Genomic DNA, 15,654 nt, shown 5'->3' with positions numbered 1-15,654 from the left:
GCATGTATGTTACATCTGAGCCATGGGCTCAGTGATCCCATGACTAAGTCTTTAATATCAAAACATTCATCCTCTGGTGTGTAGCTGTTCAGTTGTCTATCAGCTCCTATTTGGAGCTGGTTCCTGGACGGGGTTCTCCTGGCTTGCCTTTACCTTTACCTTCAGGCCCTTTAACCACACTCAGTGGCTTGTGGAGGGACAAGCTTGCCTTCTGGGTCACCTCCTTCTCAATCTTGTTCCTGATGGCAACCTCTAAGCCCTACAGGGAACAGCAGAGGAAGTTGTGTTAAATATAATTAATTGGTCAAGATCACTCACGTATTCATTTCTAAAAGAGCTGGGCTGAGAGAAACTGTCATGTCAAACTAGTCCTCACCTTCTTCAGCTTCTGTTGTTGAACCACCTGAGCCTTTTTTGGTGCTATGGTCCTTCCTTTACAAAGAAAACAAAACTATATCACTAACATTGCCGATGCTGCCAAATATCAAATTAAATAATAGACACACACTTTGAAGGTCTGTCTGTCGGTCTTAAATCAGACAGGCCTGAAACATCATTTGTTACACTTTGATACTGTCTCTATAGTCTGCTATTACACTGAGTGGGAACCACAGAGCAAGAACGGAAAGAACCAGATATGATTTAAGAGGTGCTGGATTATTTGTATGATATTATCATTTGCGTATTAATAGTTATTTTTTATCGTCAATATCGATTTACTGGAACTTCATTTGTCCGCACCAACAGCTCCAGGGTTTGTTTGTCTACATCAGAGCATTTCTTGCTTAGAAAATTGTGATTGTAATTAATGTCATTGTTGTCGAGATAAAAAAACTGTTTTATTATGATCACTTAACAGACAAGATCAATATTTAACCCCATAACACACACACACACACACACACACACACACACACACACACACACACCAAGTAGCCAGTTTATGTTCAACCACCCTGCAATAAAGGCTGTAGTTTTTCTAGGTTGTGGTGTAGTTTAACTGTACAGTGTAATACTGAGGGGTGTCTCTAATATGTCCTCACTGAGAGGAACAGGGTGGACAGACTAATAGAAACACCTTTCAGTACAACACAGTACTATTTAACACCAAAAACTGAACATCATAACCTTCACGGAGGTAAAGATCTATTACAGGACTTCTGTATCAGATGAGGAATAATTTCACTGCAGTATCTTTCAAAAACTTTATCTGTTAAACAGTATTACATTAGTCAGACAGGGAGTCATATTAACGTTACCTTGCTCATTAAAAACACCATCGCACATAATAAAGCACTGCAGCAGACATGAAACAGGTATCCAGATGTTTCTTAGCAAACATCCAAAACAAAACGCAGAGCTGAGTAGTTCAACTCATAAAGTATCTGTGTCGCTGGCCTTGAGCCTTCCAATGTGTTTGTTTAGTCAGTATAATTCCTGCTGGATAGTGTACATTAGATAAATATATATAAATAAATATATATATTCAGACTTGAGCCACCTGAACAACGTGTTCAGCTGTTTCCGTGCAGGTCACGTGTTGATGTTATTTTACTAAAAACACGTATTTTTCAGAAACTCACTGTTTAAAGAATAACATTGTTAAATCCATACCTCCTTTCTTCGGCCCTTTCTGTTTGTTTTGTTGGTGTTTCTTGTTGGCTCCTGGTCGCTGAGCTTTAAACTTCTGTGAGCCTTGAGCCATCTTTGCTAACCGGAAGTACACAGGCCGCGCTTCTTCTTCTTCGTGTTGTTAAATGTTGGTTTTCATCCCTGTTTGTTACACTACCGCCACCCACAGGAGACTCACTGACATGCTGGCATTGTAACAGCGTGCTGGTGATGGACAAAAACAACTCTCATTTCACTGTGGTTTTATTCTTTTTACTGTATTGATGTGAAAGAGAAATCTCGTAATTCATGACTGCACTTTACAGCATTATATTCATATACGTATATATAAAAAAAATCCAGTTTTTAACTATTTCCACATGTTACAAAATAAACCCAGATCGAGTGATTATCAATAACAACAATAACATACTTGCACCTAAAGAGGCCATCTGAACAACACTCCTTCCATGGTGATTGCAGACCATACTTAATATTGAGAATAATACACAAGCACCTGCTTTGATTAGTCAAATCAATGTGGACAATAGTGGCAAGCAGCGCTGAATTATGGCACCTGATTATTAGGCATGTACAGGGCGTTTCGAGGGGAGGTTGGAGGAACATCTTTTTTAAATGCAGTACTACATTGCTGCTGCTTCAAAAGCATGGTGTAAAAATCATAGCGTAATGCAGAAACAATTCAGCTGCAACCCAACATAACGCACTAGCCTGAATCTACTTTGGCAAACTAAAAGCACCGCCACAAAGTATTTGTCACTATGGGTCCAAGATACAAACATTTGTAAGATATGAAGAATTTTAGTCCAGATTTTTTTTTTTTTTTCACGCAATCTGTCAATCTGCTCTGCTGCAGCCTGGCACGTTGAGTGCTTGTGTTCATGCATTTCAGTGGTTGAGTCCGTGTAGGCAGACGGAGAGGTAGTGTGTATGGTTGAGGAGGCCTCCCCAGTGTGGTGTACTAATGGCCTAGTCACTAGGAATCACAATGGCATGAAATAAAACAACAAACCACAGCCAGTTATAATCATGATGTACAGACAAACAAAAATCTGAAACCTCTTAAAGATTTAGAAAGGAATAACATGTGGCGGGTCTGACGGGCCACAAAGTTGCTACATATGTCTGGAACATTGTCTAAATTTGCCCCCAAACACGCGATGTCTTAAACTGTACAAAACAAAAGAAAGAAAATTCAAATACACAAGTGTCTTTTACGCTCGTGTGTGACCTAACAGCATCTTTGTGAGTTGAGGTTTGATGGGTGGACAGGAAAACAAGTGAAGAGGAAAAGGAAGATGCAAGTGAAGGAAGAAGTGAGCTTATATTACAGCAAGATATGGACAATGACACTATGGATACTGCAATTATTATTACTGACATTAACCTTTTTTTTAGGGTGTTTTCTCTGGACCTCTCAGCGGTCCTGTAGAGTAGGTAAGGTGTATTTGTCACCGGTTTAAATAAATGAAGTCCACAAGGGCGGTGTGTGAGGTCAGGAGGGGTGTAGCGCATTATGTGGGCAGACCTCTGACCTCCGTCTCATCAAGCTCACTGAGAAATTCAAGCACAGAAGTCAGTGAGTCAGTTTACATGCACATTGGTGTTGTGGTTTTGAGTCTAAACTCTGCTGTTTTTACCATTCTGATTTAACTTCTCCATGTGATCGCCAGAAATGATTAACAAGAGCAACAATCATTGTATTTTTTGTTTTCCTGACTAACCACATTGTAACTTCAGTTTCTATTGGGACTTGCAAACATGGCAGAAACCTGGATCGGGGCTTTTTTCATTAGATCCTGGTTTCTATTGTGATGCTCCAACTACCATATTCAGGTTTGTAAAAATACAGAAATATGGGCTTATCTAGGTGCCCTAAACAAGGATATGGCGTTTATATGCACAACACATAACCAGGAAACGAGTGCGCATGTAAATGCACTCATTTACACTCAAAGGGTGGAGACACAGTGTGCTGTAGTTAGTGCGGCAGAAGTCTCTGAGGGCAACCATCTTCAGACTCTCAATGAATCAAATGGCTGCCTCAGGAGTCTCGTCGCCGTCAGTTCTTAAGTGAGAGTTTATCCAGATTTCTGTGAGCTTGACGAGGTGGTGGGTCTGGCTACAGGATATAAACCGGGGTGAGGGAAGGACCGAGGGGATGCTGTCTCTCCAGTTATGATCAGTGAGCTATATTGGTGCTGCACCTGTAAGGCAGTGAGCAGTGCGGGCCCAGAGTCTGGCCCTGTGACATTCAGTACAGCGAGTAGTCCCATGCAGATCGACATATCTGGGCCTTTTCTATGGAGCCTCTTAAAACAACAAACACATTGTAGGATCACTGGCCAGGTGACAAAACTGCAGAAACTCAGTTATACACCTTCCACGTACAAAACCTTGGAATGACGTGGGATATTAAAAAAGCTTCAGTCTGTGTTTTAAGAATCAATAACAGTGTACTGATTATGTGTGAATACTAGGTCACTGTCAGGTCTTGGCTGCTACAATATAATTTTTAAAGAGTCAGTAAGGGTGGATGATGAGGGTAGGGCTGCAATTAACTATTATTTTCATTATCGATTAAGCAGTCTATGATATTTTAGATTTTTGATTAGAAAATTGTGAAGAATCCTCACAATCTCCAAGAGTTCACAGCTACATTTTCAAATGTTGCCCAACCAACAGTCCCAAAACCCAAAGATATTCCATTTACAGTGATATAAAACTGTTTGCGAAGCTGCAACCAGTAAATGTTTGGCATTTTTGCATAAAAGCGATTAATATGTTATTGAAGTAGTTACAGAATATTTTTTTCTGTTAATTTAACTGACTAATCAGTTCAGCACTAGATTTAACAAATGACGAATTCAGTCTGCTTCTGATAACTGAATATAACACTTTCTGCTCTACAACCCTGTTCTGCCATCTTCAGGACCAAGAAACAACTATGGTCAAAACTCCCTGCATGTCAACCTGTAGTACAACAGCATTTCAGTTATGAGAAGGGATTAAGTCAAACTTTAAAACACATTCTGAAGTACAAAGGCAAAAAGAGCGTCTGAAGTCTGTCCTGATCACAGCCCCCAACAAAAGCAAGTTCATCTGAGTTGAATATTACATTCTGATCGTTGGTGGCATCAAGCTGTGTCGCTTACTGCAGACAGATACTGCAGTGTGGATAAGATCCCCCCCGATCCTAAAGAAATAGTTCACCCCAAAATAAAGATATGAGTCATCTACTGCTCACCCCCACATAAAGTTTTTGATTAACTCTGAAGTGTGTATGGCCTTACACTGAAGTTAAAACTATATTTTTGCAAATCTATACAGTCAAATTGTTTCTCCAAACACTGTCAAACACCTGGAAAAGCTGCATTAATGGATTTGTCCACTTCGGGGCAGCACAGTGAGCTGTAAACACAACACTGACATATTGCCACCTTATAAAGTTGTGAGCAAACAGATGCCTATTTACACATCGTGTGGCCAGAGAGCAACATAATCATTTATTTGGAGTCATGTTTGTGTCCAACTCACAAATGCAAGTCCAGTATTTACCCTCAATTCAGCTCTCTTAAGCTCCTTATGGAAATATCTGCCTCTTTAGCTGCTTAATGCTCAACTATGTTCAGCAGCAAGTTGCTAACTGTGCCTGTCTGTTTGGTGCTGAGCAGGTAGTGTGGGTTTACCAGAGATTTTTCACTGAAAACAGTTGCCTGTTGTGACTAAAAAAGTAAAGCTGGAACCAAAACAACGAGATGAAAAAAGCTTAAAACACTCTTCTGACGGGAACCGGGAAAGTGACGGACCCACAGAGAATTATCACTCGAGTGATAATTCTCTGCGGGTCTGTCACTTTCACATTACATGGAGTCATTTTAATAGAATAATAGTGTTTTGTTCAGCTTTAAAGTCCAATATTTAGCTTGTTTTTTATTGTTCTGATGCAGATCTAGTTGAACACATGCTGCAGTGGCAGGAAATACAGATATATTAAGGTATTAATTGATTATTTTGAAGCATTTCTACAGGCTGTCAAACATGTTGACTGATATTTTAAAATAATTTGGGATAAGTCTGACTGAATAAGTAAAAGCAACATAATTTTGTGGCTGCACAAACATTAGTAAACTCTGACATGCAAGTGAGCAGATGACCAAACCTTCATTTTGAGGTGAACTATGCCTTTAATAGTGATGCCTGTATTACAGAAATACAACAGCATGACGGACCTCACAGCAAAAGCTGTTACGGCAAAATGACAATTTCCCTTTTTTTCTTTTTTTTCTTTTTTTTAGATTTTTTGTTCAGTGACCTGTGCAGTACTGTGAATATTTTTATGGTGCTGAAATAAGTATGGCTACATATATATATATAAGTACATTATGAGAATACAAGTGTGGTATGATACAGTACAACTGGGAATAGCGAGATGCAAACAAGGAGTGAGGTATAAATACAGCCGTGTATCGTCATAGGCTTCAGCTGACTGATCAAGAAATTCCACTTGTTCAAAATTTTGCGGCAGAGGGTAAAAAGTGAGAGCAAAATGAGGTTTTTCATATCACTTAATATTTCCTTGTAGTGAAAATCCATGAGCTATAAATTTGGATTATTCCTACAAAAGTTTTCTGCACAGAATGAAAGAAATTAAATGTTAATATAACATTTTTGATGTCAACTTTAAATTTAAATAACCACATATTTGGTTAAAATAGCGGTACCTTCTACTAGCAGGGGTTAGTTTTCTACATATGTACACACTACCAGCGAGGATATGTATATTTACAAGTGGGTAGCAGCATTTGAGAAACCACAGTTGATAAAAACCACTACTCTGAAATTAAACACTTAGACTTTTTTGGAAGTTGTTTTGTCTGTAGTTGACGAAGCCCTGAAAAATTACCTCAGTGATGACTCATAAAAATTGTTTGCCAAATAGAATTAATGGGATTGAGTCCAGCTGAGCGCTATTCCTTGTCATAGAAGCCATTTAGAAAGACAAAGGGGTGGCAAGAGATAATGAAAGATGGGATGGAAAACTTGGTAAAAGGTAAAATGGAGAGACCACAGAAAACAATGAAGGACATAAAAGAAAGGGGAGACTGCACATGTGTGTCTGCTTGACTCCCTGCAGTGACTGTGTGGGTGAGTCACATATCTTCTTCTGTGTGCACCACTGACATGTAACAGTGACTGTGCGTCGACCAAAATGAAATTAAACCACAACTATGACTGTGTGTATGTGTTGTGTAATGAAATGAGAGTGTCTTTGAGTGTGTGACATTAAGTTGCAGGGCGCACACGGACCAGCAGGATATGCTCTAGAGGGCAGTGAGGCGGCCAGTGAGTGCCGCCTGGAGCTCAGAGGGGAGGAAGACTCCCAGCTCTGTGATGATGCCTCCTGTGATGAGCTGGTGAGGGGTCACGTCGAAGGCCGGGTTCCACACCTCGATACCTGCAAGACACAATGAGTGACACGTTGATGATACTGACAGATCAGTGCTTCTAAAGCTTTTGATGAAACTCAGTTGAACGCAAGTGCCCCTACGTCGACACTGCCATTTATTTCTAATATTGACGCTCATGGGCTACTGTAGAAACATGGTAGTTTAACATGGCAGACTCCATGGAAGGCGACCGTAGATATCTGTAGATAAAAACGTCTCATTCTAAGGTAACAAAAACATAATTGTTGCTAAATTCATGTGATTATACACTAAGAAAACACAGTTATGCATATTATATTCCATTTCTGCCAATAGATCCTCCATAATGCTACACACTGGCCCTCAAAAGGTTTGAACTATTTAGCCACTACTCTACTATATTTTGACCATCTATCAGTTATTTTGATGTACAAGTTTTCAGTATTATTTCAACTGTTGATGCATTACTTTAAAGGACCAGTGTATTGGATTTAGTGGCATCTAGCGGGGAAGTTGCAGACTGCAATTAATTAAACACCACTCGCTTTTGTATCAGACGAGCTGGGAATGAGATCATGCTGTGAAATCTGTAGGTGAAAGTACTGTGGCAGCGACCCTCTCTACAGCCAGTGTTAGGTTTGTCTGTACCGTAGAAACACGGTTTAAGGTGGCAGACTCAGTGGAATTTTTAGAACTCTGAAATGTCAAAACTTTGCAGTATTTCACAAGAAAACAATGATTATAGAAATGTCTGAAAAATGTTAAATATATATAAATAGAAAATATAGAAATGGGTTGTTTTTCAATCCCATTAGTTATCTCATGACTCAGATTTATCTTGGAAAGCTGAAGGATCTGCAGGTTGGGAATTGGGCCCTAGTCTGGTGCTCAGTATGTTCTGACTTCATTGCCTTGTCTGTGGTGCAAAGAAGTAAGTAAGAAAGACATTAATCTTTTAACGGGTCACTAATCTATAGTTTAATTTTTAAAAAGGCTCAGTGATTTCCTAAAACAGGCGGGGACTAGAGGAGTAAAATGCATTCGTTGGGGACAATTTTAAGCCACAGATAATTCCACATTTGGTGTTCTAATTAGTATTTGCAGCAGCAGTGTAACGGTGTATGTGGGATTGACTCTAAATAAACTACATAAACAACCTTTGTTTATGGTAATGAAGGAACATCTCACCCGGTGCAACTGTGTGTCTCACTGATGCGGTTTTAATAGTCTTTGGACAACAACGGAGCTCTGTGGCACAGAGCAACGAGCTACATAGGTTATACTTGTTAATACAATAAGTTTTACTAACTAGTTGTTGTTAAATATAAAATAATGGCGGCCTTATAAACTGAAGGGATGCAGGATAATTATCGAGGCGGATAAATTATTGTCGATAAAGGGAATCTTCTATTATTATTTATACTGTGATTTACTGGGATAATTAAATTACAACCGATAAAGTTATTCTGGATTCTTATCCAAAACTATTGATAGGCTGTTATTTGTTGAGGTTGGGTAAACAATAGTGATGTCAGTAAGCTTTGGAATATTAAAATCATCCATATTTGCTCTCTACATCTCAGCATTTCTTGCCTCCAATGTGCATAAATAACAGCTTATAAACTTTTAAAATACAAAAATGGATATGGAAATCTTAGCGCTATCAGCCATGAGAAGCAGGTAAATGATCTGTTATCGTATCGGCTGGGGAAAAAAGTCCATGTTGTGCATCCCTAATCAATTGTACTCTGAAATGCTGCTTACAGGAAGTACCAGAGAAGCGTGTGAAGGGAAAGTTAAAGAGAGTAATGTACAAGCACACATCCTCCTCTCCAGGGGCCAGTGGGCTTATTAAATGAATGTGCTTTAATTACTGTGATGTCACCGAGCACCTCTCTGCTCTGGCAACGTAATTAGAGTTCAAATGACTCAATTGAGCTCTAACAAACCCACCCCAAACACACCTTCAGTGTCTGCTCTTATGGACTCAGACTGAGTCAGTAGCTCACAGTGGGAACTGTTGGGTCTCTGTAAATCATTTTATAAAAAGGAGGACAACAATCCAATGTTAAAAACAATGTCAGGGGATGGCCTGATGGCCTAGGGATTTAAGGCGCTGAACTCCAACATAGCTGGTCTACATCTACTGTCACTGTCTAATAAAAGGCACAATAAAATAGTCCCCAAAAAAGGTTTACAGACAGATAGCAGCTAACACTCTGTGAAACCACTTTACCTGTGCAGAGGTATTTTTCTGTGAGGCTCTGATTTCACAAACTGCTGTCCTGTTCTTCGTACAGCATTCAGACCCTTGCACCTTCTTTTCACTCTGGCACTTACACTGCATGTGACGTCAATTAAAGTCTGTGAGTGTGTAGGGCTTAGGGCAGACATTGGAACTAGGCCACGCTCATCCATCTCTCCCAGCCTGATGTTCTCCCATAGCTCTCAGTACTCTACTGAACTCACTTTTTTAAAAGAGTTTGAACTCCTTCGTCTCATTTTATATTTCTAAAACATCATTTGTGACTCCCCCTCCCTCAAAAAATCACTAACATCCCACACTTCTTACCCGGGGCAGCGATGGGGACTCCGTTTATACTGGTGAGTTCCTCGGGGGGGCGCACTTCGATGATGATGTCCCTGCCGCTTTCCAGGCTCAAGTCGCACGACGTGCTGGGTGCAGCCACATAGAAAGGAATGCCATGGTGTTTTGCAGCGATGGCCAGCTGGTATGTTCCCACCTTGTTGGCTGTGTCACCGTTGGCAACCACCCTGTCAGCTCCCACCACCACAGCTGAGGGAGGACATGACAGAAAGAAAGTAAGCACTAAGAAAGAAGTTTGAATAAAAAAGGAAAAAGAGACATGATCACACACACACACACACACACACACACACACACACACACACACACACACACACACACACACACACACACACACACACACACACACACACACACACCTGTGATGTCCATTTCTCTCATGGTGAGGGCAGCCATGCTGTCTGTGATGAGTGTAGCAGGGATTCCCTCTGCTACCACCTCATACGCCGTCAGTCTGGATCCCTGGTTGTACGGCCTCGTCTCCGTGCAGTACACACGCTTCAGCCTACCCAGCGCGTGGAGGCTTCGCACCACACCTACACCCAAACACAAGAATTATTGTTACAGTGCCATAAATATTTTAACAATCACCCTCTTTTCTCATTCACACCCACGGCTCCGGTCTCACCGAGGGCGGTCCCGTATCCAGCTGTGGCCAGCGAGCCGGTGTTGCAGTGTGTGAGGATGGTCACAGAGTCCCGCGGGACGCCAGACAGGATGTGCTGGGCGCCATAGTTACCGATCTTCCTGTTGTCATTGACGTCACGCTCCAGCATGTCTTCGATCCAGGCAATTACACTGTAGGAGAGGGGCCAACAAGAGGTGGGAAATGAGAAGAGGCTTTGTCTGCCACTGTGGACTTAATGTGTCCATCAAGTCTGCAGTCACTTCTTTTTCTCTATTCCTCTCATTCCTAATCTTTTTTTAAATGAATCTATTTCTTAGTTATGTTTTTACCGCATCTCTCCTTCTACCAAAGCTGTATCAAATTCTTCTTCATCTTTTGTACACTTGCAGTGTCAATCCATTATTTCTTGCTCCATGGACTGCATCCATAATTGTAGCCACACAACGTTTTCTCAGCCATCTCTTTCATTAAGTACGCAACAGGTTTGCAGTTCAACTCACACAAAGTTTCAAGAACCAAAATTCCTCTACGCGCCCCCACTAGGTCATTCACCCCACTGCTCCAGTGTCACTCTTCATCACAAACTATATATAGTATATTACAGCTACAACTCAGAACAATTAACATGACCCATCCACTCTGCTGCGCTGTGACTCAACCAAAACTGTATACCTCCCTGCGTGCAAGAGATCTGAATCATGGTTACGAGAGGTAACATGTCGTGACTGAACGACTGTAACTAATAGCAGAAACACGGACTTTTATAATTCCATTGACAAAGAAACACATCTGGCCGATACCTTGGTCAGTATGTGAGCGGATATAGATCTGAGCTATTGGATCAGTACATCTCTTCCCAAAATTTGGTGTATTGTCCGAACATGAAAGCCACTATCCACCTGGATGATATTTTTAACACCAACATCTCTCCTACATTTGTGTAATAACCCTGTCGAAAGTCAACAACCAGTAGAATTTCAGGTGTAGTGTTGACCTGCTCCTGAAATGTTGTCAAGGAAGCCTATTACATGCTCTGAGTTGAAACCATGCTTCCCTGTATCCCACCTGTAACTCACCTTCATTCTCTGAGTCCCAAATGGTGGCCTATTTAACTTTACGACTTTCATGATCAATTAATTGGTTAACCTTGATTAGGCAAGCTGAGTAGACTGACTCAGTAGATTTCTCTTTGGTTTTTTAAAATATTTTCTTTTCTATTGATAGGACAGAGCAAGATGGAAAGGAAAGGGGGAGAGAGGGGGAATGAAAAAGCAAATGCGCCCCAAACAAGGCAGGGATTTTTTTAATTGGTCAGCACCTGGGATTCTATCGGTTGGGGGATTCTGTGTTATTGCACAAAACGTCCGAGAGCAGAGGAGAAACCTGAGATCAGACGGTTCACCAGCACACGGAAGCAGACTCTTTGCGAGAAGGGCTGCAAGCAACAATATATCTGAGTGCAGGCACACAGTGTAAGTCGAAGCAGAGCAGATCTACGCACAAGCAGGGTCAGGGTTTTGACAGTAAACGTTACAAAATCTGAATGTGAAATCAATGAGTCAGGCTCTCAAACTGAAAGACCACACTCTTGAATAAAGACAGGAAAAAAAGCCCCACACATTATTTACCTCCATGTCCATCTTTTTCTTCCCTGCCTTTGTTAGCACATTGCTGTGTTCTTTCCCCCGAATGACTTCCAGCAGCAGATTAGGAGAATAATGAAAAACCATTGGGAGGAATATGTATCATGTCCTTTTGTGCAAGAACAAACAAAACAGGGACCCACAAATAAAACATGGCTCCATAGCGCTACTGCTGATCAAAATCTCCACCGGGTACCTTTAACTAAACTAGACTACCATGCACGGAGGAAAGCTAATCCAAAAAATGTTAATGGCTCATTATTGGACCACTACATCTACAGTAATTCCAAAATAGACTTGATGCCAAAGGTCCACTCCAAGAGGTGTGAACAGCTTTTGACTGACGTGGGAGCAGAAATGAAAAAGGAGCCCTTTTCTGTTTCCCTTTGCGTCTGGCCTTTGAGAGTCAGAGCGCGCGGCTCGTCCTACCAACAGTTGAGTTTCAAACCAGCCCAACACAGATATCCAGGTTTCCAGGATACTTGCTCATTTTAATCCATTTCCAGGTGGAACTCCAGGTTTTCAAGGACACACTGGAGCCCTCAGTAGACTACATGCCCCCCTTTTTTATGGATAATTTTGTAAAACACAAACATATTTGCCACCATGTAAATTTTGAGGCAGGTAGACAAGATATTACTAGACAAATCTTAAATTAAAGGATATATTCACATTTTCTGAAGCCTTTTTAAAAACTGTAATCATTCCTCCTCTCCACACAACTAAAAAAGGTGATTTCAGTGCAAGTGTAGGGCACAAAATCCACCTGGTTGCATGTCAAAGTTTAGCCAAAGCTATTATGAGGCTTCAGCAGTCTGAGCTAGACAAATCAAGCAGGTATCTTCCTCTTTTGCTCCCCCTGTTGGGTTTTCCTTGCTGAGCTCCATGTAGACGGATAGTAACAAAAAGAGAGAGAATACTGGAGTAAAAATACAGCAACCTTTGAAGATTCCCATTTGATTCGGCTAAATCAAACGGCGTAGGCCTCACAGTAGCTTCAGGTGAACTCTGAAATGCATTTTTCAGGACTGTCGATCACTTACATTAAGACTACATTAGGAAATGATCAGTGAGTGTTTTTGTTTAATCAGTGCTTCAGTGAATCAAATAACGAACAATGAGTATGTGCAGCCATCCTGTTGGTGACAGCCCACCTTTCTCTGAGCTGCTCCGAGTTCTTCTCCATGCTCTCGTTCTCAGCAAACTCCATCAGCTCGCGGGCGGCGCGGCCCATGTTGACAGCGGTTGGCCTGGCTGACGTCAGGTGACACAGAGACTCCCTGATGAAGGTCACAGGGTCATCACCTCCAGTGCCTGCCCGCAACTCCACAGCCAGGCTGAGGCAGCCGACGATGGCGATGGCCGGGGCGCCCCGCACCTGGAGGAGAGGGAAGAGGAGAGTCAGCATCACACCGTGGTCCTGGTCTTTGGTTTCTGTGCCCACTTCCAGCAGCTCTCTCCCTGCTGTCATGAGGGTTATTCATCTTTTTCGACCAGAGTTGTAAGAGGGTGACGACTGAGCCAAAAGTTGTCACGACAGCTTTGACTGAAATGATATCATCTGTCTTTGAGTCATTTCTCTCTCTGCCATTAGACTCCATTATAATGACATCACCCTCTCTGCTTATGGTACATTCCTTCACTCTGACTCTGACACACACACACAAGATCAAATGTGGAGCTGCTGCATGTGCATGTGCGTGCGTGCGTGTGTGTGTGTGTGTGCGTGTGTGTGTGCGTGTGTGTGTGTAACTGGGAAGACAAAAGAGTGAAATATCTGCTTGGTCCTAATGAGTGAACATCTGAAAATGTTCCCAGCTGAACCTGAACAACATTCAACGGTCTGTACAGCTGTGTGTGTGTGTGTGTGTGTGTGTGTGTGTGTGTGTGTGTGTGTGTGTGTGTGTCAGGGCTTCAGGCATGGAGGGAGAAATGAGCTGGAGGTGTCACTGAGTGCAGCACAAGACCAAAACGCGAACAAAAAACCCTGGAAAAGGTCATTAATAATTCATCAATAATCTCTCCCAAAGAAAGAGGAGGAGGAGGAGGAGGAGGGGGGATGTTTCACTGGTGGCTGTGTGCAGATACATAGTTTGCACATGATGTGAAAACTATAAATAAAAGGTTGTTTTTTAGGGGGGTGAGGGCAGATAATCGGGGAGTTGTGGGTAGCAGGCGGGTGCTGCAGGTGCATCCAAAACAAAAATACAGGCCGACAGCGGGAGCACGGCGGCGGGCATGACAACACATGCGTGCAGCGGTGGGAGCACAAAAGACCCGACAAAAAAAAAAAAAAACAACACACACACACACACACACACATATGCACGACGGGAATTAATGCACATTGCAGCGGGCATGCAGGTCGGCTGGGAGGTGGGAGAGAAACCCCCCTTGTGAGAAGGGGTAGAGAAAGGATCTCCGGTACCTTCATGGACTTGATGGCCTCGTAAGCGTCCTGCACCGAGCGGATCTCATCGTAGACGGTCTGGTGGGGCAGCAGCAGCTGGTTGAGGATCTGCAGAGACCCGGCCCGGTAGCGGATCGCTTCCAGCGTCATGACCGAATAACGAGGCGGGATAGTGGGGAGAAATAAACACGGAAGGACCGGTTGCGGGCGGGTGCGCGCACACGCACTCACTCACACTCTCTCTCACACACACACTTTCTCACAGACACACACACACACACACACACTCTCGCTCTCTCTCTCTCTCTCTCTCTCTCTCTCTCCCCCTCTGCCCCCTCTCTCTCTCTCTCTCTCTCTCTCTCTCCGAGCGGATACACGTTGAAGTGACCGCGGCCTGGCTGTCGGTAGTCCCGGGAACCGTCGCTCCGAGAAGGAAGGAAAGTGTAGCAGGAGGTGGAGGTGCGGGTGGGACGGAGTAAAGAGAGGAGAAGGTCTGCTGTGTTGTACGGGAGGACAAAAAAAGGGGGGAGAGGAGTGAGAGAAGGGCTGGAAACCTTCACACACTGACAGACAAGCAGGGATGCAGACGCGGAACCACGTGTTCACCCGAGCAGGAAGCCCTGGCTGTGTCCACGCCCACCAAAGTCTCGCGGGTTGTCCAATTTTGCTCCCCTCTTTCTGTCTCTGTGCACCATCCCCCCTCTCATCTTTCCCCCCTTTGTCAGGGGAAATTTCACATTCAGATACGATATTAGCATAACACCAAAGCACCGAGCTTCACCCCCAACAACAGCAAGCATTGTCTGAGAAAGATCCGTCTATTTGTGTCTGATTTTATTGTTTGAACCTTTTACTTCTCCTCCACATAGTAGTACTTCTTACAAAATCCACCAATACCCTTCCTTCAAATATGTTTCGTTTCTTATGACCTTCTTTATTTTTTATGTAGGGAAGTATTGAAGGGGTAACTCTTGCCTTTTATCATAAACTGAGTTTGGACATTTAATTCTGACAGAATATAGAAATGATCATAAAGTATTATTACATCAAATAAGCAAACATTTCATGTTTCATATTGACTATGTATGAACAAATATATTCCAATCCATTTAGACTTCCAGGCACAGACCCCTACGTCTGTGTGCTTCTACATTTCTACAACTTTTGGGGATGTGCTGTATAAAATCAGATAATATGAAACTATATATTATGTTTCACAGCCGGGCTCTCTGAGAACCCGAACACATACTTTCCTGTGGCAAACTCATGTCAACTGTTCAAAATCACGTTTATAAGCAATTCTC

At 42.4% G+C, this 15,654-nt stretch overlaps 2 protein-coding genes across 2 annotated transcripts; both read right to left on the bottom strand.

The window, feature by feature from the left end:
* Window positions 1–5: 5 nt before the first annotated feature.
* Window positions 6–1,752, bottom strand: cunh19orf53 (chromosome unknown C19orf53 homolog). The gene is made up of 3 exons (XM_051385154.1): window positions 1,615–1,752; window positions 377–432; window positions 6–259 (listed from the first exon to the last, which is right to left on the bottom strand). Exons 1-3 carry the CDS (start codon window positions 1,703–1,705, stop codon window positions 107–109), a joined length of 300 nt encoding a protein of 99 aa, XP_051241114.1. The 5' UTR covers window positions 1,706–1,752; the 3' UTR covers window positions 6–106.
* Window positions 1,753–1,868: 116 nt separating this feature from the next.
* mri1 (methylthioribose-1-phosphate isomerase 1) lies at window positions 1,869–14,972 on the bottom strand. Its single transcript, XM_051385148.1, has 6 exons — window positions 14,369–14,972; window positions 13,095–13,318; window positions 10,298–10,467; window positions 10,029–10,205; window positions 9,634–9,858; window positions 1,869–7,090 (listed from the first exon to the last, which is right to left on the bottom strand). The coding sequence occupies exons 1-6, from the start codon at window positions 14,498–14,500 to the stop codon at window positions 6,957–6,959; spliced, it is 1,062 nt and encodes a 353-aa protein (XP_051241108.1). The 5' UTR covers window positions 14,501–14,972; the 3' UTR covers window positions 1,869–6,956.
* Window positions 14,973–15,654: the final 682 nt, after the last annotated feature.

Source organism: Dicentrarchus labrax, unplaced genomic scaffold, assembly GCF_905237075.1.
Source record: "Dicentrarchus labrax unplaced genomic scaffold, dlabrax2021, whole genome shotgun sequence".
Lineage (NCBI taxonomy): Eukaryota > Metazoa > Chordata > Actinopteri > Moronidae > Dicentrarchus > Dicentrarchus labrax.
Note: the sequence above shows the minus strand (reverse complement) of the source record. Positions and strands in the feature narration are given on the sequence as shown.

Bases quoted from the DNA above. Each gene is read 5' to 3' on its own strand.
- cunh19orf53 (XM_051385154.1), bottom strand. From the start codon at position 1,705: ATGGCTCAAGGCTCACAGAAGTTTAAAGCTCAGCGACCAGGAGCCAAC. The intron at 433-1,614 runs GTATGGATTTAA...TTCTTTGTAAAG, and splicing joins GAAAGGGCCGAAGAAAGGAG to GAAGGACCATAGCACCAAAA. The intron at 260-376 runs GTGAGGACTAGT...TGTTCCCTGTAG, and splicing joins AACAACAGAAGCTGAAGAAG to GGCTTAGAGGTTGCCATCAG.
- mri1 (XM_051385148.1), bottom strand. From the start codon at position 14,500: ATGACGCTGGAAGCGATCCGCTACCGGGCCGGGTCTCTGCAGATCCTC. The intron at 10,206-10,297 runs GTGAGACCGGAG...GTTTGGGTGTAG, and splicing joins TGGATACGGGACCGCCCTCG to GTGTGGTGCGAAGCCTCCAC. The intron at 9,859-10,028 runs GTGTGTGTGTGT...GTCCTCCCTCAG, and splicing joins GAGAGAAATGGACATCACAG to CTGTGGTGGTGGGAGCTGAC.